Raw genomic sequence first — 17,758 nt, 5'->3', positions numbered from 1 at the left:
CCGCCTCCGCCGCCGGCGCCGCAGCGGCAGGCGGTGCCGCTGGCGTCGATCCTGCAGGCGTCAACGCGGCAGCCGTCGCAGAGGCCGGCAGCGCCCGTCTCGCCGGTGACGCCGCAGCCGCCGCCGCCGCCCGAGCGCGCGCAGTCGCACCGGCCTCAGTTCCGCAACGACCAGGGCGCACAGATGGCGCCACCAACCCCTGTTCAGGCGGCGCCACCGTCGCCTGAAAAGGTGGCGCCGCCATCGCTAATTCAGGCCGCGCCGCAGCCAGTGCAGGTGCGTCCCACGATAGTGCAGGCGCAGCGCGCCTCCACGCCGCCAAACGCGGCCGCAGAGAAGATCGCTGCCAACCCGCCGTGGCGCGTGACGAAGCAGCCGTCAGCGGCGGCGGCGGACGCCGGCGACGGCGGCGTGGCGCGCGGTCAGGGCGAGCTCTTCATCCAGCCGGTGGCGGCCGAGCCCGAGCCGGCCGTCCAGCTCCGCTCGGCGCCCATGCCCTGGCTCAGCTCGCCGGCGGCGGCCGAGCCAGCGCCCGAGTTCGCCGCCGCCGCTCAGCAGATCGAGGCGGCGCGGCTGGGCCGCGTGGCCGCCGCCGGGCCCCAGCTGGTGCAGCCGCAAGTGGTGCAGGCGCAGATGGTGCAGGGACGGCCTCAGATGAGCCCGCCGCAGCCGTGCCCGGTGGTGCCTCAGATGGTCCAGATGCAGCCCCATGTGGTGCAGCAGCCGCCCCAGATGGCGCAGCGCCAGGCGTCCCAGCCGGGCCAGCCGCGCGAGCACATCATCTCCATCAGGGTGGAGAGCTCTCCGCCGCGCGGGGCTGCCTCGCCGCCGCAGCAGCAGCGTTGGGCTCAGCCGCAGCAGCCGCAGCAGCTCCAGCAGCAGCCACAGCAGTTCCAGCAGCAGCCACAGCAGTTCCAGCAGTTTCAGCAGCCGCAGCAGTTCCAGCAGCAGCAGCAGTTCCAGCAGCAGCAGCAACAGGCGCACTCTGCGCCGATGCGGCAGCAAAGCCAAAGCTCTCAGGTAGAGTAAAGTCTTACCTCAAACTTCTCTCAGACTACCTCCTCAGACTTCCACCTAGACTGCCCTCAGACTGCCCGGCAGACTACCATCAGATTATCCCGCAGACAACCCTCAGACTACCCGTCAGACTACTTTCAGATTATCTCTCACATTACCCCTCACACTATCCCTCAGTCTACCCTTCAGACTACCTTCAGACTTCCCCCAAATTCCCCTCAGAAACGGGGTGTTTTGACACGTCAGAGGTATTAACATTGTTTGATTTATAAGATCCAGTGACAGGCTGAGTTTAGTGGCAATTGGTACAAAATCACTCAGCGCTGGAATTTGTTCGGGGCCGTCCTTAGATTGTGTTGCGCATGAAGAGGAGGGGGTCTGATATAGTTTAACCGAAGTATGGCATGGCGAGTTAGATTTTGAGTGGCGTATCGTTGCGCTCAGGAGTGGCGGTGGAAATACCAGATTTTTTCCTTTATACATTGAAACTGGTTATTATTTGCTTCCTCTTATGACAAGCAACGCGTACGTGATTTGTTTCACATCCCGTGCCCCTTTATGGACTAAATGGACGTTGCTTGTTTTGGACGTTACACGAGACGGCAAAGCCATGTGGAGACGGGGTTTTGCCTTTTGTGACCAGTACGTAACCGGGGGAGAGGGGCTGAATTTGTACCAAATACTACTAGTGTAGTAACACAATAGGGTCTGCATGTGAATCGTAACTCGTCATAAATGTAGGAGGTAATCGGTGGACGGTTCCTTAGTGCATGAAAGGCACACGTAGTCTTAGACCTCGCTTAAGGAAAAACCTGAATTCAACCTGCATTGCTTGTTTTGTTTTGTCATTGTTTGATGACAGACTTAGACAATGCTTCAGGTCTTGAATATCAATATTACCCGAACGACAACATGTACGGATTTCTTGCATTCTCAACAACGATGAGGACTGCCTGTAAGCGGCTTTATGTTACCCCAAGTGTGCGTCGACGCCTCTTCTAGTGCCGTCTTTTAGTCTAATCCCAGTCAACAGACTGGTGCTCCGAGGGGGCCCATTTCATTTGACCATTTGACCTTGACCATTTCAGTATGAAACAACGAAGGGACGAAACAATTAGCATTCGTAGCAGCTAGGGAAGAGTGATGTGCATATGACCCTCTATGAGAGCAGCATGGTACTACCAGTTCGCGATGTCTCCAACAGAGGGTGGTACCTGTGCAGCTGATGGCAGATGAGAACGGCGTTCCGTTCTTGAACATTGGCGGCCGCCTGATCCCGGTCTCGGCGGACGGCTTCCAGCTGCCGGAAGGAATCGTCATGTCGGAGCAGGACCGCAGGTGAGCGCGCGTGACGTCATTGGGTGTGACGCCGCCGGGTGTGACGTCAGCACGAAGGTGAGCGCGCGTGACATCACCAGGTGTGATGCCGCCGGGTGTGACGTCAGCACGAAGGTGAGCGCGTGTGACACCACTGGGTGTGACGTCGCTAGGTGTGACGTCAGCACGAAGGTGAGCGCGTGTGACGTCAGCACGAAGAGAATGTCTTGCATGACGCGGGTCTGGAAATGGTGCCGCGGAGGGAACGGTGTGTTGGAGGGTCGCAAAGCGGTGAGGATCATCTGGTCGATGTGTTCAGGATCATCTGGTCGCTGGGTTCATCACACGCTGGAGGCTGGATGGTTGACTACAGCTTGAGGATGTTTGAAATGTTTGAAGCTGAGCGTTTTGGTCTCATTTATTCGTTTAAAGTACGCTGATTAGACGTGCGCTGAAGACCAGTGCGGCAAAAATGACGGTCTTTCAAAACTGATTTTGTCTCCTTTACTGACGCACCACCTCGTGTAGATGCGTGTTAAGTGTGAATTGTCATTCGTTAGTCAACTTGTTTTATTTCTTTAATGCTAATGCTGCTATTTGGCGGTCCTTCACATGTCTCAACTGGGAAAATTAGCTGCACTATTGGCACGTACTCCGTCATTTCGGAAGCTGATTTCTGATAGGGCTCGCTGGCACGAAACTAAAGTCACCATCCACGTTTTTGGCATACCATGCAGGTGATAATGGCTTGATTCATGTGGTCGTGGCACGTTAGGTACATTTCCGAACAAGAGTGAATGAACGTTCCAAATACAATGAGGGGCAAAACCTTTTCTATTCCGCTTCTACCAGGCATGACCAGCGAGTTATTGTAACACATGGCGAGAGGTGGGAACAGTTTCCCATACTCTCCGTTGCGGTGTCTCTGTGTTCGCATAACCTGTTCATTTTCGCATCGGAAACCGCTAACGATCTTTCACTCCGCTGCTTTGCATCGAAAGCTAACGCAAAGCGACGCAGCGCAACTTACGCAACTGTAACGCAACTGCAGCGCCGCCGCACTGAGCTGCATTCCGCTGTGTCTGTCCGGTGCTCGGTGTGCTCGGTGTTCTCGGTGTGCTCGGCGTCGGTGTTCGTGCCCGTCGCGTCTGCTCACTGTCCGGTCTGCGTGCTTTCAGCCGCGTCGACGAGCCCAGTGAGCCCATACAGTCGAAATCTTTCAGGCTCATCCAGCAAGTGGTGCAGTCCCAAGCCGGCCAGGCGACTCCTTCCGCCCGTGAGTACAGGCCGGGCCGCAGCCCGCCAGCGGCGCGCTCTCTGTTGTCGCCTGCTTCCATGCGTGCATGTCGACCAGGCGGGTGTGGGTGAGGGTTTGCACGCGCACATCGGTGAGCGCAGCATGTGTGTGTGTGTGACACGTGTGTGTGTGTGTGTGTGTGTGTGTGTGTGTGTGTGTGTGTGTGTGTGTGTGTGTGTGTGTGTGTGTGTGTGTGTGTGTGCGTGTGTGTGTGTGTGTGTGTGTGCGTGTGTATCCGTTCTGTGGCGTTCCCCGTAATGTTCGTGGCAGTGTGTGCGTGTGCAGCCGTGCGCATTTGCTTACACGTCGCGAACGTTCTTGCACGCATGCGTTCGTACTAGTGCACGTTCGCGCTCGTGTTGTGTGTGCTTGTGTACGCACGCGACTGCATGCGCACGTTAGCGTGCGGACAGCGTGCGTCGCTGTCGGCGCTCTGCCGTGTGTGTCGGCCGGCCGGCGGCTGACGCTGTCCCACCGGGCCGGATGTGATGGCTGTGACGGCTGGCCGGATGTGACGGCTGATAGCCAGTCGGGACGCCTCGGCGCGCGACTGCGATGTGTTGAGAGCAGGGCTGGCGCCGGCGCCAGCACAAACAGACCGTCGGTCCGCTGTCAGACGGCGGGGCTCGGCCGGCGGCTGCCGTGGCACCGCCGCCGCCGGCGCCGCCGCCGTTCCGTGCTGCTCCCCGCCAGGGGGGGGGGGGGGGCGGAGCGGATCCCAGCGCTAGCCAACTGGGGCTGCCGTAACAAACTGGAACATTCACATGTGCGATTCAAGAGGACGTCTCGCTCTGATCTAGCGTCCAGAGGTAACCGCTGCTACCGTCAGTGTGCCGGTGTTTTGATTTCTGTTCTGACACCGGAATCATTACCAGCCGTTGAGTCATACCATACTGTCCAGCCGTAGCACCCAGCCGTTCAGCCGTGCGGACGCGTGGAGCGGAGGAGGAGGGCGGGGGAGGGATGTGGACAAAGGGAACGCAGAAGAAGCTCACGGCCGCTGCGAAAGTATGCCAGGCGTCTCACGGCGTCTCTCGCCGGTTGTGTTTTTTTACGCACCGCGTGGTGAGTGGCGCAAGGCTTTGACGTCATCGCTGAAGCGATGATCCATCGAGACTGTCATTGGTGGCTGTGATCAGTGGCCTCGCCCCCCCCCCCCCCCACCTTCCTCCCCCTCCATCTCCCACGGCCTCGTCCGTCATCACGGGAGTCAGGCTCTGACCTCAGCTGCCGCGCTGAACACTGCGCAGAACACAGCGCAGAACACTGCGCAGAACACCGCGAACAGACCGCGAGCGGATCGCGGAACACTGTTGCCGTTGTGTTTCCTGTGTTGCGCCGGCCCTCGCGCAGTCCCTGTTCTGATGTGACCCTGAGGTGCCGGCTGTGACGGCTCTTGGCCGGATGTGACGGATGTGACGGCTGATAGCCGGCCGAGACGCCTCGGCGCGCGACTGCGATGTGTTGAGAGCATGGCCGGTGTCGTAAACCTGCAGTTTCTTTAAACAGTTCACACAGGCAGCGCACATTTGAGAAACAAATAGGAGGATACGTTCTGTTGGGCTCGTCCTCCCACTACTGGCAGACGTGGCCAGGCGAGATCGACGCGTCTTTAATCCCCTTGGCTCCCAGCGTGATATTAGGATATGCCAGATGTCTTTGGTATTTTCATCCAGTTGCGAAAACTGGTCATCAGGATGGCGAATGCCGTCCGCTCGAAGCTGGACCTGGTCTTCACACTCCTGCATTGGTGTCCAATTATAACCGCCCTGCCCATCTCTGTTTCGTGCTGAGATGCTCCGCTCGGCTCGGTCTGCAGGTCACGGCCGCATTAGCAGCAACCAGGGCGACAAAGATTATATGTCGTCGACGTCACTCATGACGTCATACCCCGTATATTTTGCGCTGTCTGGTGCTCGCAGCGACTGGGATGGCAAAGATTCAACGTGACGTCATGTTAGAATCTTTGCCGGACGTGCGGAATCTTTTTCCGCGACTCGATCGGAGTGAGACAAATGGCGCAACAGATTAGATTATACAGAGGTCCAGTGGCGTCTTCAGGACGGACCACGAATGATAGAATGTGTTTTATACATTTCAGGCAGTACATCGGCAATTTCTATTGTTTGGAGCACTCAAAGTACGTGCAAACAAACATTTTGTGTCTTTGCATGCGCAGTTATTGTCACAACAGGTGCGAAGATGTAAACAGAAAACGTGTCGTGCTGCGACCAAGTCCGAAATGATTCTATGTGACGTGACGCAAAAAAGGGCATTTTTGATGGACTGCGAATGCATTTCACATTTTGCGGCGTACATCTCTGACGGCCAGGGATGCGCTCCTGATCCGGATCTATGTTTTGCTGCTGGTAACAGTAATGTCTGCCGAACGTCAGCTCTCAAACGGAGTTTGCATGGCTTCGGCACAACTGCGCATGCGCATGTCTGTGCGTCTTGAGCTTGCTCTACATATCTGGAGTGCACCGGACGACGCACTTCCAAGAACACCGGCTTTTGCCAGTGTTCTCCGCGCTGTCGATAGCACTTGTCTGCTAGGTTCATAGTTTGCGATTCTTTCATTTTAAATCCTCAACAAGAAAAGTGTGCGGATGATTTGCAGGCCTATTTGCCGATAAGAGTGGTCGTGATGTTCCTCAAGAACAGGATTTTGATACTTTTATTTATTGCGTTCACCGTATCCGAAAAGTCCAAAAGTCGGTAAATTCATTCATGGCTGTGTGGCGTGAAGGACGATGAAACTTCCAAAGTTTTTTCGGGGCGGGGGTGAGTAAGAACGTTTTACTGTCCAGCGACCAGCTTGGTATGCCAGGGCGTGAGTATGCAGTTTCACCGATTTGGGATGCAGTTTCACCGATTTGGGGTCGCTGCCCTCCCACCGCTGCCCGGTTCCCATGGCAACTGTCATGGCCAGCAGCCGGTGGTTCGCAGGTATGCAGCGCGTGTCTGGTATGTGTAAACAGCAAACGCCTGTCGTGGTACTTATGCGTTGTAACCCTATGCTTGCCCTGACAACTGCAGAACTAGCAGGAGTTATGGATATCTCGTTGCTATCATGCGTAGTGACTGCTTGATGTTTTTCGCCGCATTATTTATAACATCTGACTTAGCCAGTTTGCTTTCACCGATGCCATTAATTTACTAAGCTTATCTACGCCAGTCTAACTAGTGCAGCGCGTTTCCAATACCAACATAATACATCGATAAATTACCATGCCACGCACGCTGGTAGTTGGGCGCCTCCAGACGCGCAGTTAGCGAGCCGCATAGCAGAATGCAGAATCAATCATGCTATTGACGTCATGGGCACAAGAATCGGCTCACTTTCATGCAACATGAATTTATTTTAGGGCGCCAACCAATACACGCCGCATACCCTTCAAATAATTACGGGTGTAAGATTTCTGAGTAGGCTGAGTGGCATGCCCGCCCTAATTCTCACAAAATGGGATGCGTCCCATTGTAGTGTTGACCGTAGAAGCACAGTTGTCATGTTTTTTTTCTTTGAAGTGCCTTTTTAGGTCAAGCCATCCCCAGATTCAAATTCGACCTAAAAAAACTGTCTTTTACCTCCAGTTTAGGAGGCATGGTTGAACCCATGCACTGGAGGGAAATTTTAGAATGTGCGGGAAAATGACACTTCTGAGGTTTCAAGATGCGGCAAAATAGTTTTGAAAATATTTCAGTGGTGATATGCGTCAGGCATTGTCGTACGGAAAAGATCTCTGTGCAACATAATCTGGAACTGAGACAAAGTAATTGATAAGATGTAAATGTTTGTCACACCCTATGGTCAATTCCCCCCCCCCCCCCAGAGGTTTTCCAAATTAACTTTCGAACGACAGGGCATAGCCAGGCCAAACTCTGCATACCCGCAACCAAATCAATACCTGATCTTTTTACACAACAAATTAGATGTACCGTTATGGTCGCTGACCTATGGTAGGCCAAAGCCACGGCTGTCATCGAAAACGATTCGTAGGAAATCCCTCAATCTGGTGGGGAGGACGCAGTGTTGGATGGAGTCATGTACCTTTGAGACGGTTTCTTAGACAATTTGGCATATTTGGGTTAGAATTGCGGCTTATTCTTTCAACCTTTGGTGAAATATGAAGGTCAGGCCGAGCTCAAACCTAACTTGCTTTTTAACTGGAGACATTGCTTTATGGGGAAGTTTTTGACGCTCATTTCAAATTTCTTGATGAAAACAGCGTCAGCAGTTATTCTATTTCGATTTCATGAAGTGCAGAGGAGCTCACACGCCTAAAATGCCCATCGATGAACCTTTCGTCAACGAGACATTTTGAACGCAGAGTTAGGTCAATGACCTGAAATGAACATCAACTACCTGTCATCCTTAGTAGAGGGTAGAGGGTATACTTGTAGATACTTTTGTACTTAGTGGGCAGGCAAAAGTGGTTGCACGAGGAGATCTGAGGGAACTTTAGACGCCAATCCAGAGTTTGACCTCTTTTGACCTTATTTGGCCCGAAGGTCATTATCCAAGAACTTCAAGATCAGTGAAATCATGTGCACGACTACCTACCCTCTGTATTTGATGTTTTTACCTCTCTTAATCCTTGACATCTGAAGTGGGTCGGCGACACCCGAGCGCGTCGCATGGGACCGACCACCCGGCCGCGTGTTTAAGACGATGAGCCCATGTCTTGTCGAAACGCTTCTTCTCTGGCTGTGGGCTCCAGAACTGAGTCTGCCGAAAGTCTTCGCCGGCGCCCGGCCGAGTCCGGCTTGGTCGCCCATATAAGCGTATTCACATACGCTTCGTAAAAACTTCATGACACGCTCCGCGGCCGCTGGCAATAAGCTGCAGATATTTCCTGGATAGGTGTTTGCTTTACTCAGTAAAAAGTCGAGATAAGCAAACCGAATGATTATGTTGGCAAGGGTACGGATTTGGCAACGCCTGCTGGACCACTACGGCACGCTTTGTTTGCACATCTGCTGTGGGTGCTGACTTTACACAGCCGCCGACACCCCACATCCCAGCTTTGCCGAAGTTCATAGACACTCGCCACGGGCGTGCGAGTTGATGAAAAGTCTGAGGCTCGGAGAGACTCGCGTGTGCTGTCAGACAATGCGAAGTGATGACTCGAGTCGTAGTCGTTGGGCCTTTACGCCGCATTCAGCCGTTGGGGCTGTATGACGTCGCTTGCCTCTCACCCTGGCAGGATAGGCGGGCAACACGGAGAATCGAACCCGGTGCATACGGTTTTCCAGACGTTGACCCGGGTCATGCGGGTCTCAAACTGCTAGGGATATGCATACGCCGCGCGGTACAAGCGCCTCGCAATTTGAGAGGCACCCACGAAACGCGCGTGCGCCCAAACTTGCGCGCTACCTAACTCACACGCGCGTGGATCTCTCATCCAGGGACGCTGAACCGACATGGCCGCCGATCTCCCCCTCACCGGCGGCCGTCTCCGGGGGCTGACCTCTGGCCAAGGTCACGACTCCCGCCGCCGCCGGCGGTTGGCGCCTCGCCTCAGTGTTTGCCTGTCGGCCGCCGGCTTGACGCTGTGTTTACCGCGGCGCCCATGCCGGCAGACGGGCGGCAGCGCATTGGCGGCTGGCGCCGGGTATTTTGGAGCGCTGCAGATACTGCCCGTCTGTTCTCGCGATTTCGGCGGCGCTCGGGCGTCCCGGCTAAAGCCCTCGAAAGTCGTGCAAAATGACCGAATAAGCTGACACGCTGTTCGTTGGTCGGTATTTGTTGGTTATCGTTGGCCGGTCGCTGAAATCAGATGGTTGCTTAAGCGCTATTGGTCGCTTTTCTGAGGTACCGACCGGTACGTGGCCACCCAGAAACGGTCAGAATCTTTTCAACTCGGCTCTTACCGACGCTATCACGAGCGCCTTATTATCGCCGCAATGCGCTTGTCCCACTGCGAGACGCATCACCTGTGGTGGGCGCCATTTTTGCCTCATGCTTGATTGGTCTGCTGACGTGCCGCGCTGCCGGCTCCAGTGACGTCATTTGGGCCGTGCGTGTTCGGCGGCGGTGTCGTCCTGACCGCTGACCCAGATAGGTGCCGATTGGCCAAGAGTAATGGCACAACGGACCATCAGTCAGGGGTCACGTGATCAGGGGTCACGTGACGCGGGTGGGGGATGGCAAGGCGTGGGAGGCGATCGGAAAGGGGAGAGACGGCGAGAGAAGTCCCGGCACGAATGAGATTCAGTCAGGGTATCTGGAAGACCATTGTTTTGAGAAGAGAATTAGAAAGGTAGTCACAGACGCTGCTGCATCCTGTGTTTGTTGTTTTTATTTGGATGACTCAGCATCCCCGTGTCTTACCCCTCTGTGGCAATGGTCGTACCCAGTAACTGGTAAATCGTTACGGAGGTGGTACCTACCGGAACGCCACTTTTGCAACAAACGCGTACAGTGCCGTGACACACTTTCCTAGCTTTTGGTGCATTTTCAGCAGCTTTCTCTTTGCACTGTAAGAAATCTGCAAATGCTGGCCTTTGCAAAGACCCTGTGGCAGGCGGGCGGGCGGGGGTGGTACTTTTACGTGATGGCAGCATTTGAGTAGGCGTCGTCACGGCTGGCAGGAGAGGGCAGAAGTGATAATGTTGTATGTGACAGTGGCCAAAAGTGATTATATTGTGCTAATTTTGAGGCAAGTTGGTATAACATCCTCATGCCTGCGCGTATTGTATTCGCCATCCATGCATCGGACTCGTCTTTGCTGCGCTCCGCTTCTCCGTTCGACAGTCAGCCGCTCTGCATCGCATTGGTCGCTGTATCTGCTCCCCCAATGCATCGCATCGGTCGCTGTATCTACTTTCCCACTGTATCACATTGGTCGCTGTACCTGCTCTCCCACTGCATCGCATCGGTCGCTGTACCTGCTCTCCCACTGCATTGCATCGGTCGCTGTATTTGCTTTCCCACTGCATCGCATCGGTCGCTGTATCTGCTTTCCCACTGCGCCGCATCGGTCGCTGTACCTGCTCTCACACTGCACCGCATCGGCCGCTATATCTGCCCCCGCTGCATGATGTCATTCGTACTGCAGGGAGCGGCGGGGGCGGGCACCACAACCCCGCACCCCACCTCCCCTTCCCGCCGACTTTGACCTCGTTACACCGGGCGGCCGCGCGGCCCGGCGTACAACCGGCCCAGGAGGCTCACTGGGCCAAGGTCACGGCGGTTGACCCCAAGACCCGGCCGGCGGCGGCCGAGAAACACGGCCCGGCGCCGCAGCCGGTAGACCGGCCGAGCCCGCGCGCGGAAACACGGGCCGCTGGCCGGCGACGGCCTAGAAAGCACACGCGTCAGAGCTGCGGGCCGAGCGGGCTCGGTTTTTGTAGACGAATCCGGGTTTGTCATCTTTTCGACGCGACGTGCCATTGGCCGGAACTCTAGTCGCCTGGTCCGCCCCTGATCCCTGATCCCTGATCTGTTCCTGATCACACGGCGTGTAATCTCACATACAGGGGACTTCAGGTGCCTGCTCACCTGAATATAAGCTAGTGCTCACCTGCCAGCCTACGTGTGTCCGTACTCTGCCAGATCGGGCAGATCTGCCGTTACGGAGCGGACCGCCGCGGGCTCTAATGACGTCACCCGCCGGACGGCCGGCGCACGGCCCAGCGCCTTATACGGCATCAGTGCTGCTCGGGTGGGGTGCTGGGTCACACGCAGTGTAGCCGTGTCCGGGGCGGTGCGACCGTTTGGGAGGCGGACCTGTCGCGAGTCAGCGGTTTGTTGGAGCGGCCTCGGCCACAGGTGGCTTGTGATCGCCGTGGGTGACTGCTGTGAGCTCCTTCGTCGCCAGGGTGATTGTTGCGAGGCTTCTGCTGTCTGTTGTGAGGCTTCTGCTGCTGCAGCAGAAGATGTGATGCCCCTGTGAGGCTTCTGCTGCTGCAGCAGAAGGTGTGATGCCCCTGCTGTCTTTTGTGAGGCTTCTGCTGCGGCAGCGGAAGATGTGAGGTTTCTGCTGTCTTGTGAGGCTTCTGCTGCGGCAGCAGGAGAAGCATAGTGTGTTGCGCTGCGGCTGCTTGATGTCGATTGGTTGGCACGAAAGAATCCTCGTCCATTAAGCTCTCGAGGTGTTTGACTTCCCTAAGTGTTGCTGTTTCTCAAGCATGGGGTTGTGAGCTCGCGTGGTTTATGTCTGTTGGGGCGGAGTCTGACGTGTTGAGTGTACCGATAAGGGCTAAAGCACTCCTCGCACTCAGAATGCGCACGAGACGGCTGAGTTCGCTGGTCAGTGTCTGCAGCAGGAGATCCGTAGGGAATGCTTTGCAGAACCTTGCGTGACCACCGCTGGTTCAGTGGGTTCGGGGCCCCACCAGCTTTGCGCAGATTGGGGTGGTTTGGAGTTCCTGTGACTTTAGAAATGAAGTGGGGTTGGTCCAGCCGACCGCCTGGTAACTCACTCGTCTCCGACACACTGGTCAAGCTTTTCACTGGTCTTGCCAGCGGCTGCGCTGGCTCGCGTGTGTAGATTCCAATCTCCGTTTCTGTATTTGCTCGCTTCGCCGCTGTAATCTCTCGTTGCCCGCCCGTCTGCACGTCGGCCCGCTCCGTCCGCAGCTCCGTGCGTAGCTTGTTCTCAGCTCCATTCGTAGCTTGACCGGTAGCTCCATTCGGAGCCCCGTTCCTAGCTCCGATGGTCCATGGCGCATCGCTCTTCAGTCCGTATCCGTCACTACAGCGGAAGCGGAATACGAATCGCGCCTTGTGACAAAGCTTCGCGATCGTAGCGTGCATCGCTGCTCCGTTTCAGGGTGGTAATGTACGAAAGTCCTGTTTTCCATCCCCTTCTCCACCGTGATCACGGCGGGCTTGGTGTCCGCGCTGTGGGGGAGGGAGGGGGGGGGGGGGTGCGTCCCGCATGCACCCACGCCGCTTTGTTGCAGTTGTCTGGCGCCTCGTGATGTCAGTTTAAGTCTGCTGCCTGCACGGTGTGCACGGTGCAGTGAGCACGGCCGCTCCTTGAAGCTGCGCTCGGCGGATACCGTCCGAAAGCCCCCCCCCCTTCCCCCCCCCCACCGGGGCATTGGGTTCCAGGGAATGAATGGCCGCATTCGGGAACGGCGCCGAGATCCTCCGACAAAAAACGGGCGTGTTTGCTGGAGCTCCTGTGGTTTTTGCACCCGCATCGCGGCGATCAGCCCGCGGGTCGACGACCCGGGCTGCCCCCGGAGCTCGCTTCACAGAGATCCGTATAAGCCGAGTGCGAGGTCGGCCTCCCGCGTCGTCATGAATAACGCAGGCCCACTACCTGTAGTGGTTGAATTCCGCCGGCGGCGGCCGCGGCGGTCTAAGCACGCTCGTCACGTAGACCAAACGGCTAAACGACCTGAAATTCACGGCACGACCAGTTGTCTCCACAAGACAGGCGAACAGTGGAATGCGGTCCAGAAAAGCTTACGCTTCTGATGCATTTACCGCTTTCATGCCACAGAGCATTCGAAACGTGTATTGGCTTTCGGCCGTAGCATATTTTGGTCCCTTCCTCTGTCGTTCATGTTTCTTTTTTACGGCTTTGATCGGTTGGTTCTGGTCCGCAGCCTGGATTGAATACGATGCGCTGGATTTTTCCTGCACGGTTGGGAGTAGCAAGGTTTGGGAACGCTGTCTACGTGGAAGCACATATTACGGCGCTCTTGCAGAGTATGTGGGGTAGCCTCCGTGCACTACTCGCACCTATCAATTGCCTCGCTTCCGTCCAGTGTCCTCCGTGGCTACGAAAGGGAACGCGGCAGTTGCCAAGCGGGGCTCCTACCGTGCATGTCGTGTGCTCACCGCTCGAAACTGCGCCCGCGGCGGCGTGCCCGCGTGACCCCTGACCGGTGGTGCCTTTGTTCCAGCTGCCCAGCCGCGCGTGCGTCCGACCATGACTTCGACTGACCCCGCGGAGGATCTGGTGCCCTGCATGCGCAGCGTTCAGCTGTCGGATGACGACAAACAGCTGATGAGCGCGTTCAAGGACAAAGGTATGACCAATCAGCGTCAGCCTCTCGCTTTCGGATATTACTGCGTGACGTTAGAATGAGCCGCCATCTTCAAAAGCCTTTTCGTTGGAGTCAGCATAGGGATGTCACGCGCATGCAATGGAAGTGCAGCGCTGTTATTCAGAGCAGTGTCGTATTGTTTACGGCAACTCCGATCGAGTGACCCCGATGCCAGCTCCTCGCAGCCCACCATTATATCATGGCGTTTGAATCATCGATATGAGTCATCGATACGCTCTTTCCCACCGCGGACGGGCTGGATGTTTTTTTTTTCGCTCCACCAACCGGTCTGATGTATTCGCTGCTCCAGCAAGTAGCCGCAATACGTGAGGATCGTATTTTCGTCTGTTTACAAAGCTTCACGGCGGCTGATCTCGCTTGAAATGAAAGCGGATATCCTGCCTGTTGCCGTGCACGAGATCTCCCCCTACACCACACCCGCCGGAGCGGGTTGACATACTCCAGCTTCACACGCGCTGCGTTGTGACCGCGGTCCGCACCTCGCCGTGTTTTGCTGTGATTTCCTCCGCAGCCGTTGTGTTGTGTTGTGTTCGCGGTCTGCACCTCGCCGTGTTGTGCTGTGACCTCCGCCGCGGCCCGTCCGCCGTGTTCGCGGTCTGCTGTGACTACGCCTTGCGGCACAATGGCCGCGCTACGGCGGACCGCGGCGCGTCTGGCAGCCGGCAGACAATGGTTCGTGTGACGTCTCGACTGCAACAGCGGCAGTGCTGACGGTGTAGAGACGCGAGATGTCGGTACACTAGTGCCAGCGGCTCGGTCGCTGGCGGTGCTGGCGCGGTGCCGGAGGCTGCGAGGGCCTGCTTTACCGGTATCAGCAAATGTTTGCGCTCGTTGAATAATGTGAACGAAGGAACCATGGCCGTTGTCTGGCAAACCCTGCGGGCAGACAGCATCAGGGCGGCTGCCCAAGTATCGAACCAGGCCCTGGTGCTGGAAAACTGCTTGCCCAGTCGGTTATATTTTCTAGCGGTCCCGGTTTAAAAGCAGGAAAATATTGCCTCTGGGCGAAAGATGTCAGAAGTGCAGCGGGTTCAGAGCACAGCGGCTCTGCCTCCCCAGGCGTTTGATCAGCTGACAAGCGGGATATTTCAGATACTGTGGGCGATGTGGGCTAGAGGTGCTGTAGCTCTTGGCGGTGATGGTGTGGTTTTTGATGGGATTCGATGGCTCACGTGAGGTAAGCCCTCCGACATGGAGCGGCAGGCCTGTCAGCTTGGCCGAGAAGCGCGGCCTTTTCGCCAAGCTGATTATCCCTGAGGACGCCATCGCGAGGTGTGGCCAATTTCCTTCACATGTCCACGGAGGCGTTCTTGTTTGCGACGCGATATTTCAGACAATTTGTTGTTATTCGGAGTCAAAAACGATTTGGTAAGCGATTTGTTGTTGTTCGGAGTCGCGGGACTGACCATTTGTGCATTACATCACCCTTGAGAAGCTTGTGTGAAAATCTAGCGATCATTTTAAAATGCATGGACATTAAAATTCATCAACATGTGGAATTTATTTCCCCCCCCCCCCCCCTCCTCTCCTCCCACTCTCCTGCGTCGGAAGCATATCGATGGTTCTGCTTTTCGGTCTGCGGGACCTCCGGCTTTATAAAACGACAGCAGTTGCCGCGACATCCCTTAGCAATCCACAGTCATTGTATTGCTATTGGCTCGCCCCAGCGGCAGCGGTGAACGCTGTCGAGCTGCGGTTGCCATGCGCTACCGCCGGCCAGCTAGGAGCTGCACCAGCCGGCGCCAATACAGCGCGCGTAACCGGGCGGAACTTGGGCGGCGGTGGGCACGAGCGGCATGGCGTACCAGAAATACTCACCTCCGTGGTATGCCGGCGGGGCCCACAACTGTGGCGTACGCGGCATTCAACTGCGGCCGCCGGCGTGGCACCTCTCGTGTGCGCGCGCAGACTCTTCGGCGGCATTTTTCGAATGCAGAAAGCAGGCGAGTGGTCGCTCGTCCTTTTGGTTTCACGGGTGTCGGAGTTTCGTCTTTTGGTTTGGTGACGGAGTTTTGTCTTTTGGTTTCATGAATGTCGGTATATGCGAGGCATACCTTTATGCTGCGCGTTAACGTAGCGTATACCAAGTGAAGCATATAAAGCAGCTGTGCGTGTGCCCACACTGGTAAGGGTCAGGTCACGGAGTATATACATGGCGCTGGTGTGCGGGTGCCCACACTGGTAAGGGTCAGGTCACGGGGTATATACATGGCGCTGGTGTGCGGGTGCCCACACTGGTAAGGGGGTCATCACGGGGTATATACATGGCGCTGGTGTGCGGGTGCCCACACTGGTAAGGGTCAGGTCACGGGGTATATACATGGCGCTGGTGTGCGGGTGCCCACACTGGTAAGGGTCAGGTCACGGGGTGTATACATGGCGCTGGTGTGCGGGTGCCCACACTGGTAAGGGTCAGGTCACGGGGTATATACATGGCGCTGGTGTGCGGGTGCCCACACTGGTAAGGGTCAGGTCACGGGGTTATACATGGCGCTGGTGTGGGGTGCCCACACTGGTAAGGGTCAGGTCACGGGGTATATACATGGCGCTGGTGTGCGGGTGCCCACACTGGTAAGGGTCAGGTCACGGGGTATATACATGGCGCTGGTGTGCGGGTGCCCACACTGGTAAGGGTCTGGTCACGGAGTATATACATGGCGCTGGTGTGCGGGTGCCCACACTGGTAAGGGTCAGGTCACGGGGTATATACATGGCGCTGGTGTGCGGGTGCCCACACTGGTAAGGGTCAGGCCATGAAGGATGTTCCGAAATGCACACTGTTGGAGGGTTGGCAAAACGTTGCGCTTCCGGTGAAGGGGTCCCGCTGGAATGTTCGGATTTGTTCTGTGTAATTTAAAACGTTCTGTCGCGTCTTCCAGTGGAGTAATTGGTACCAGCAGGTTCACTGGCGCTCGTGGCTCACTTTCTTACCACCGTCAAGTACACATCGACACCGTTACTCCCTATGTAGCTCTTGCAGCTCTAGCCCAAAAACATGTTCTTCGTTTAGCAGACTTGACCCTGCAGGCCCTCTCTACCCCGCCGCTTAACCGTCTGTGACCCCGGCTCGCCGACTGTGACCCCGGAATCGGTGACCTCACCCGGCGGTGATGGGCCCGATCATGGTCTGGACCGGCAACTGCCAACGGAAATAAACCGGCCTTCCCGCCCGCCGCCGGCAGAAATAGGGGGCCCTCCTCCCCGCCCCGCCGCCTCGCACCACTGCCCCGCCCCCATCCGCCGCACCGGCTAGACGGGTGTGACATCACCCCACCCCCCTGGGGACGACCGGCGGCAGTGATAAATGGCGCCGGCAAGTCAACAGGCGTCGCTCATTAACGGGCAATCAGACGTGCGGCGCCTGCGCCGGATTAAATACCGGCTGAATTGGAACCGTCATATCGTGATCGATAGTTCATGTATCGAGTATTCCAGTGGGACGAATGCGACCAGTGAAATGTTATGTGGCTTTGCAGCAGTATTCCTGACGGTGTACAGACTGTGGTGTAGCTTCCAACCTAGCCATCGGACAGCGAGCCTCGGCAGCGCCTGAAGCCATGGGCCGCGCTCGCGTGGCCGCTTTATGCAGACCCCTCGCGCAGCCCACCTCACCGGGGGCAGGCCGTGTCTGTCAGCTGCGAATCGGTCTCACCGCTGCCCGGCCGGGAGTCCGTCCCGGGCACCCGAGCACGCCCCGAAGACAGGGCCCCAGGGCAGCTCGGCAGCGGACGCATGTCGCGATGGCCGCGTCTGGGTGGGATCTTGGTTTCCACAAATGGCTCTGAGCCCTGACAAAAATCAGATCGAACTCGCTTTTGCTATATCTCTTTTCGGTCCCACCATCACCTTAAGTCTGTTTGCTTCGAGCTGGCGGTCAAAGGAGCAATGCCTTGCGCTCAAATAGCGGTTTGGTTATACTTTCATCAACTCGTGTTTCTCTCGAAGTATGAATCATGAGGAATCGTTCTTGTTTCCAAACACATGGCTTTTTGCCCGCCACAGCCAAATTTTTGCTCGCTCTCCTGAATTTAGTACGCTAAAACGTGTTTACGCATCTGCCGGATTTAGTACTTCATCTGCCGGATTTAGTGCTCTAAG

At 56.5% G+C, this 17,758-nt stretch overlaps 1 protein-coding gene across 1 annotated transcript in view; it reads left to right on the top strand.

The window, feature by feature from the left end:
• LOC119093595 (MAGE-like protein 2) overlaps positions 1 to 17,758 on the top strand; it is a 133,074-nt gene that overhangs the window by 104,112 nt on the left and 11,204 nt on the right. Inside the window, exons 4-7 of the mRNA XM_037216574.1 lie at positions 97 to 1,020; positions 2,222 to 2,355; positions 3,513 to 3,610; positions 13,496 to 13,621. Coding sequence (XP_037072469.1) covers positions 97 to 1,020; positions 2,222 to 2,355; positions 3,513 to 3,610; positions 13,496 to 13,621 — 1,282 coding nt within the window. The remainder of the gene's footprint in view (positions 1 to 96; positions 1,021 to 2,221; positions 2,356 to 3,512; positions 3,611 to 13,495; positions 13,622 to 17,758) is intronic.

The sequence above is a fragment of the Pollicipes pollicipes genome, unplaced genomic scaffold (assembly GCF_011947565.3).
Source record: "Pollicipes pollicipes isolate AB1234 unplaced genomic scaffold, Ppol_2.1 Scaffold_1600;HRSCAF=1878_pilon_pilon_pilon, whole genome shotgun sequence".
Lineage (NCBI taxonomy): Eukaryota > Metazoa > Arthropoda > Thecostraca > Pollicipedomorpha > Pollicipedidae > Pollicipes > Pollicipes pollicipes.
The sequence above is the reverse complement of the archived record's forward strand: the minus strand, read 5'-3'. Positions and strand labels throughout refer to the sequence as shown.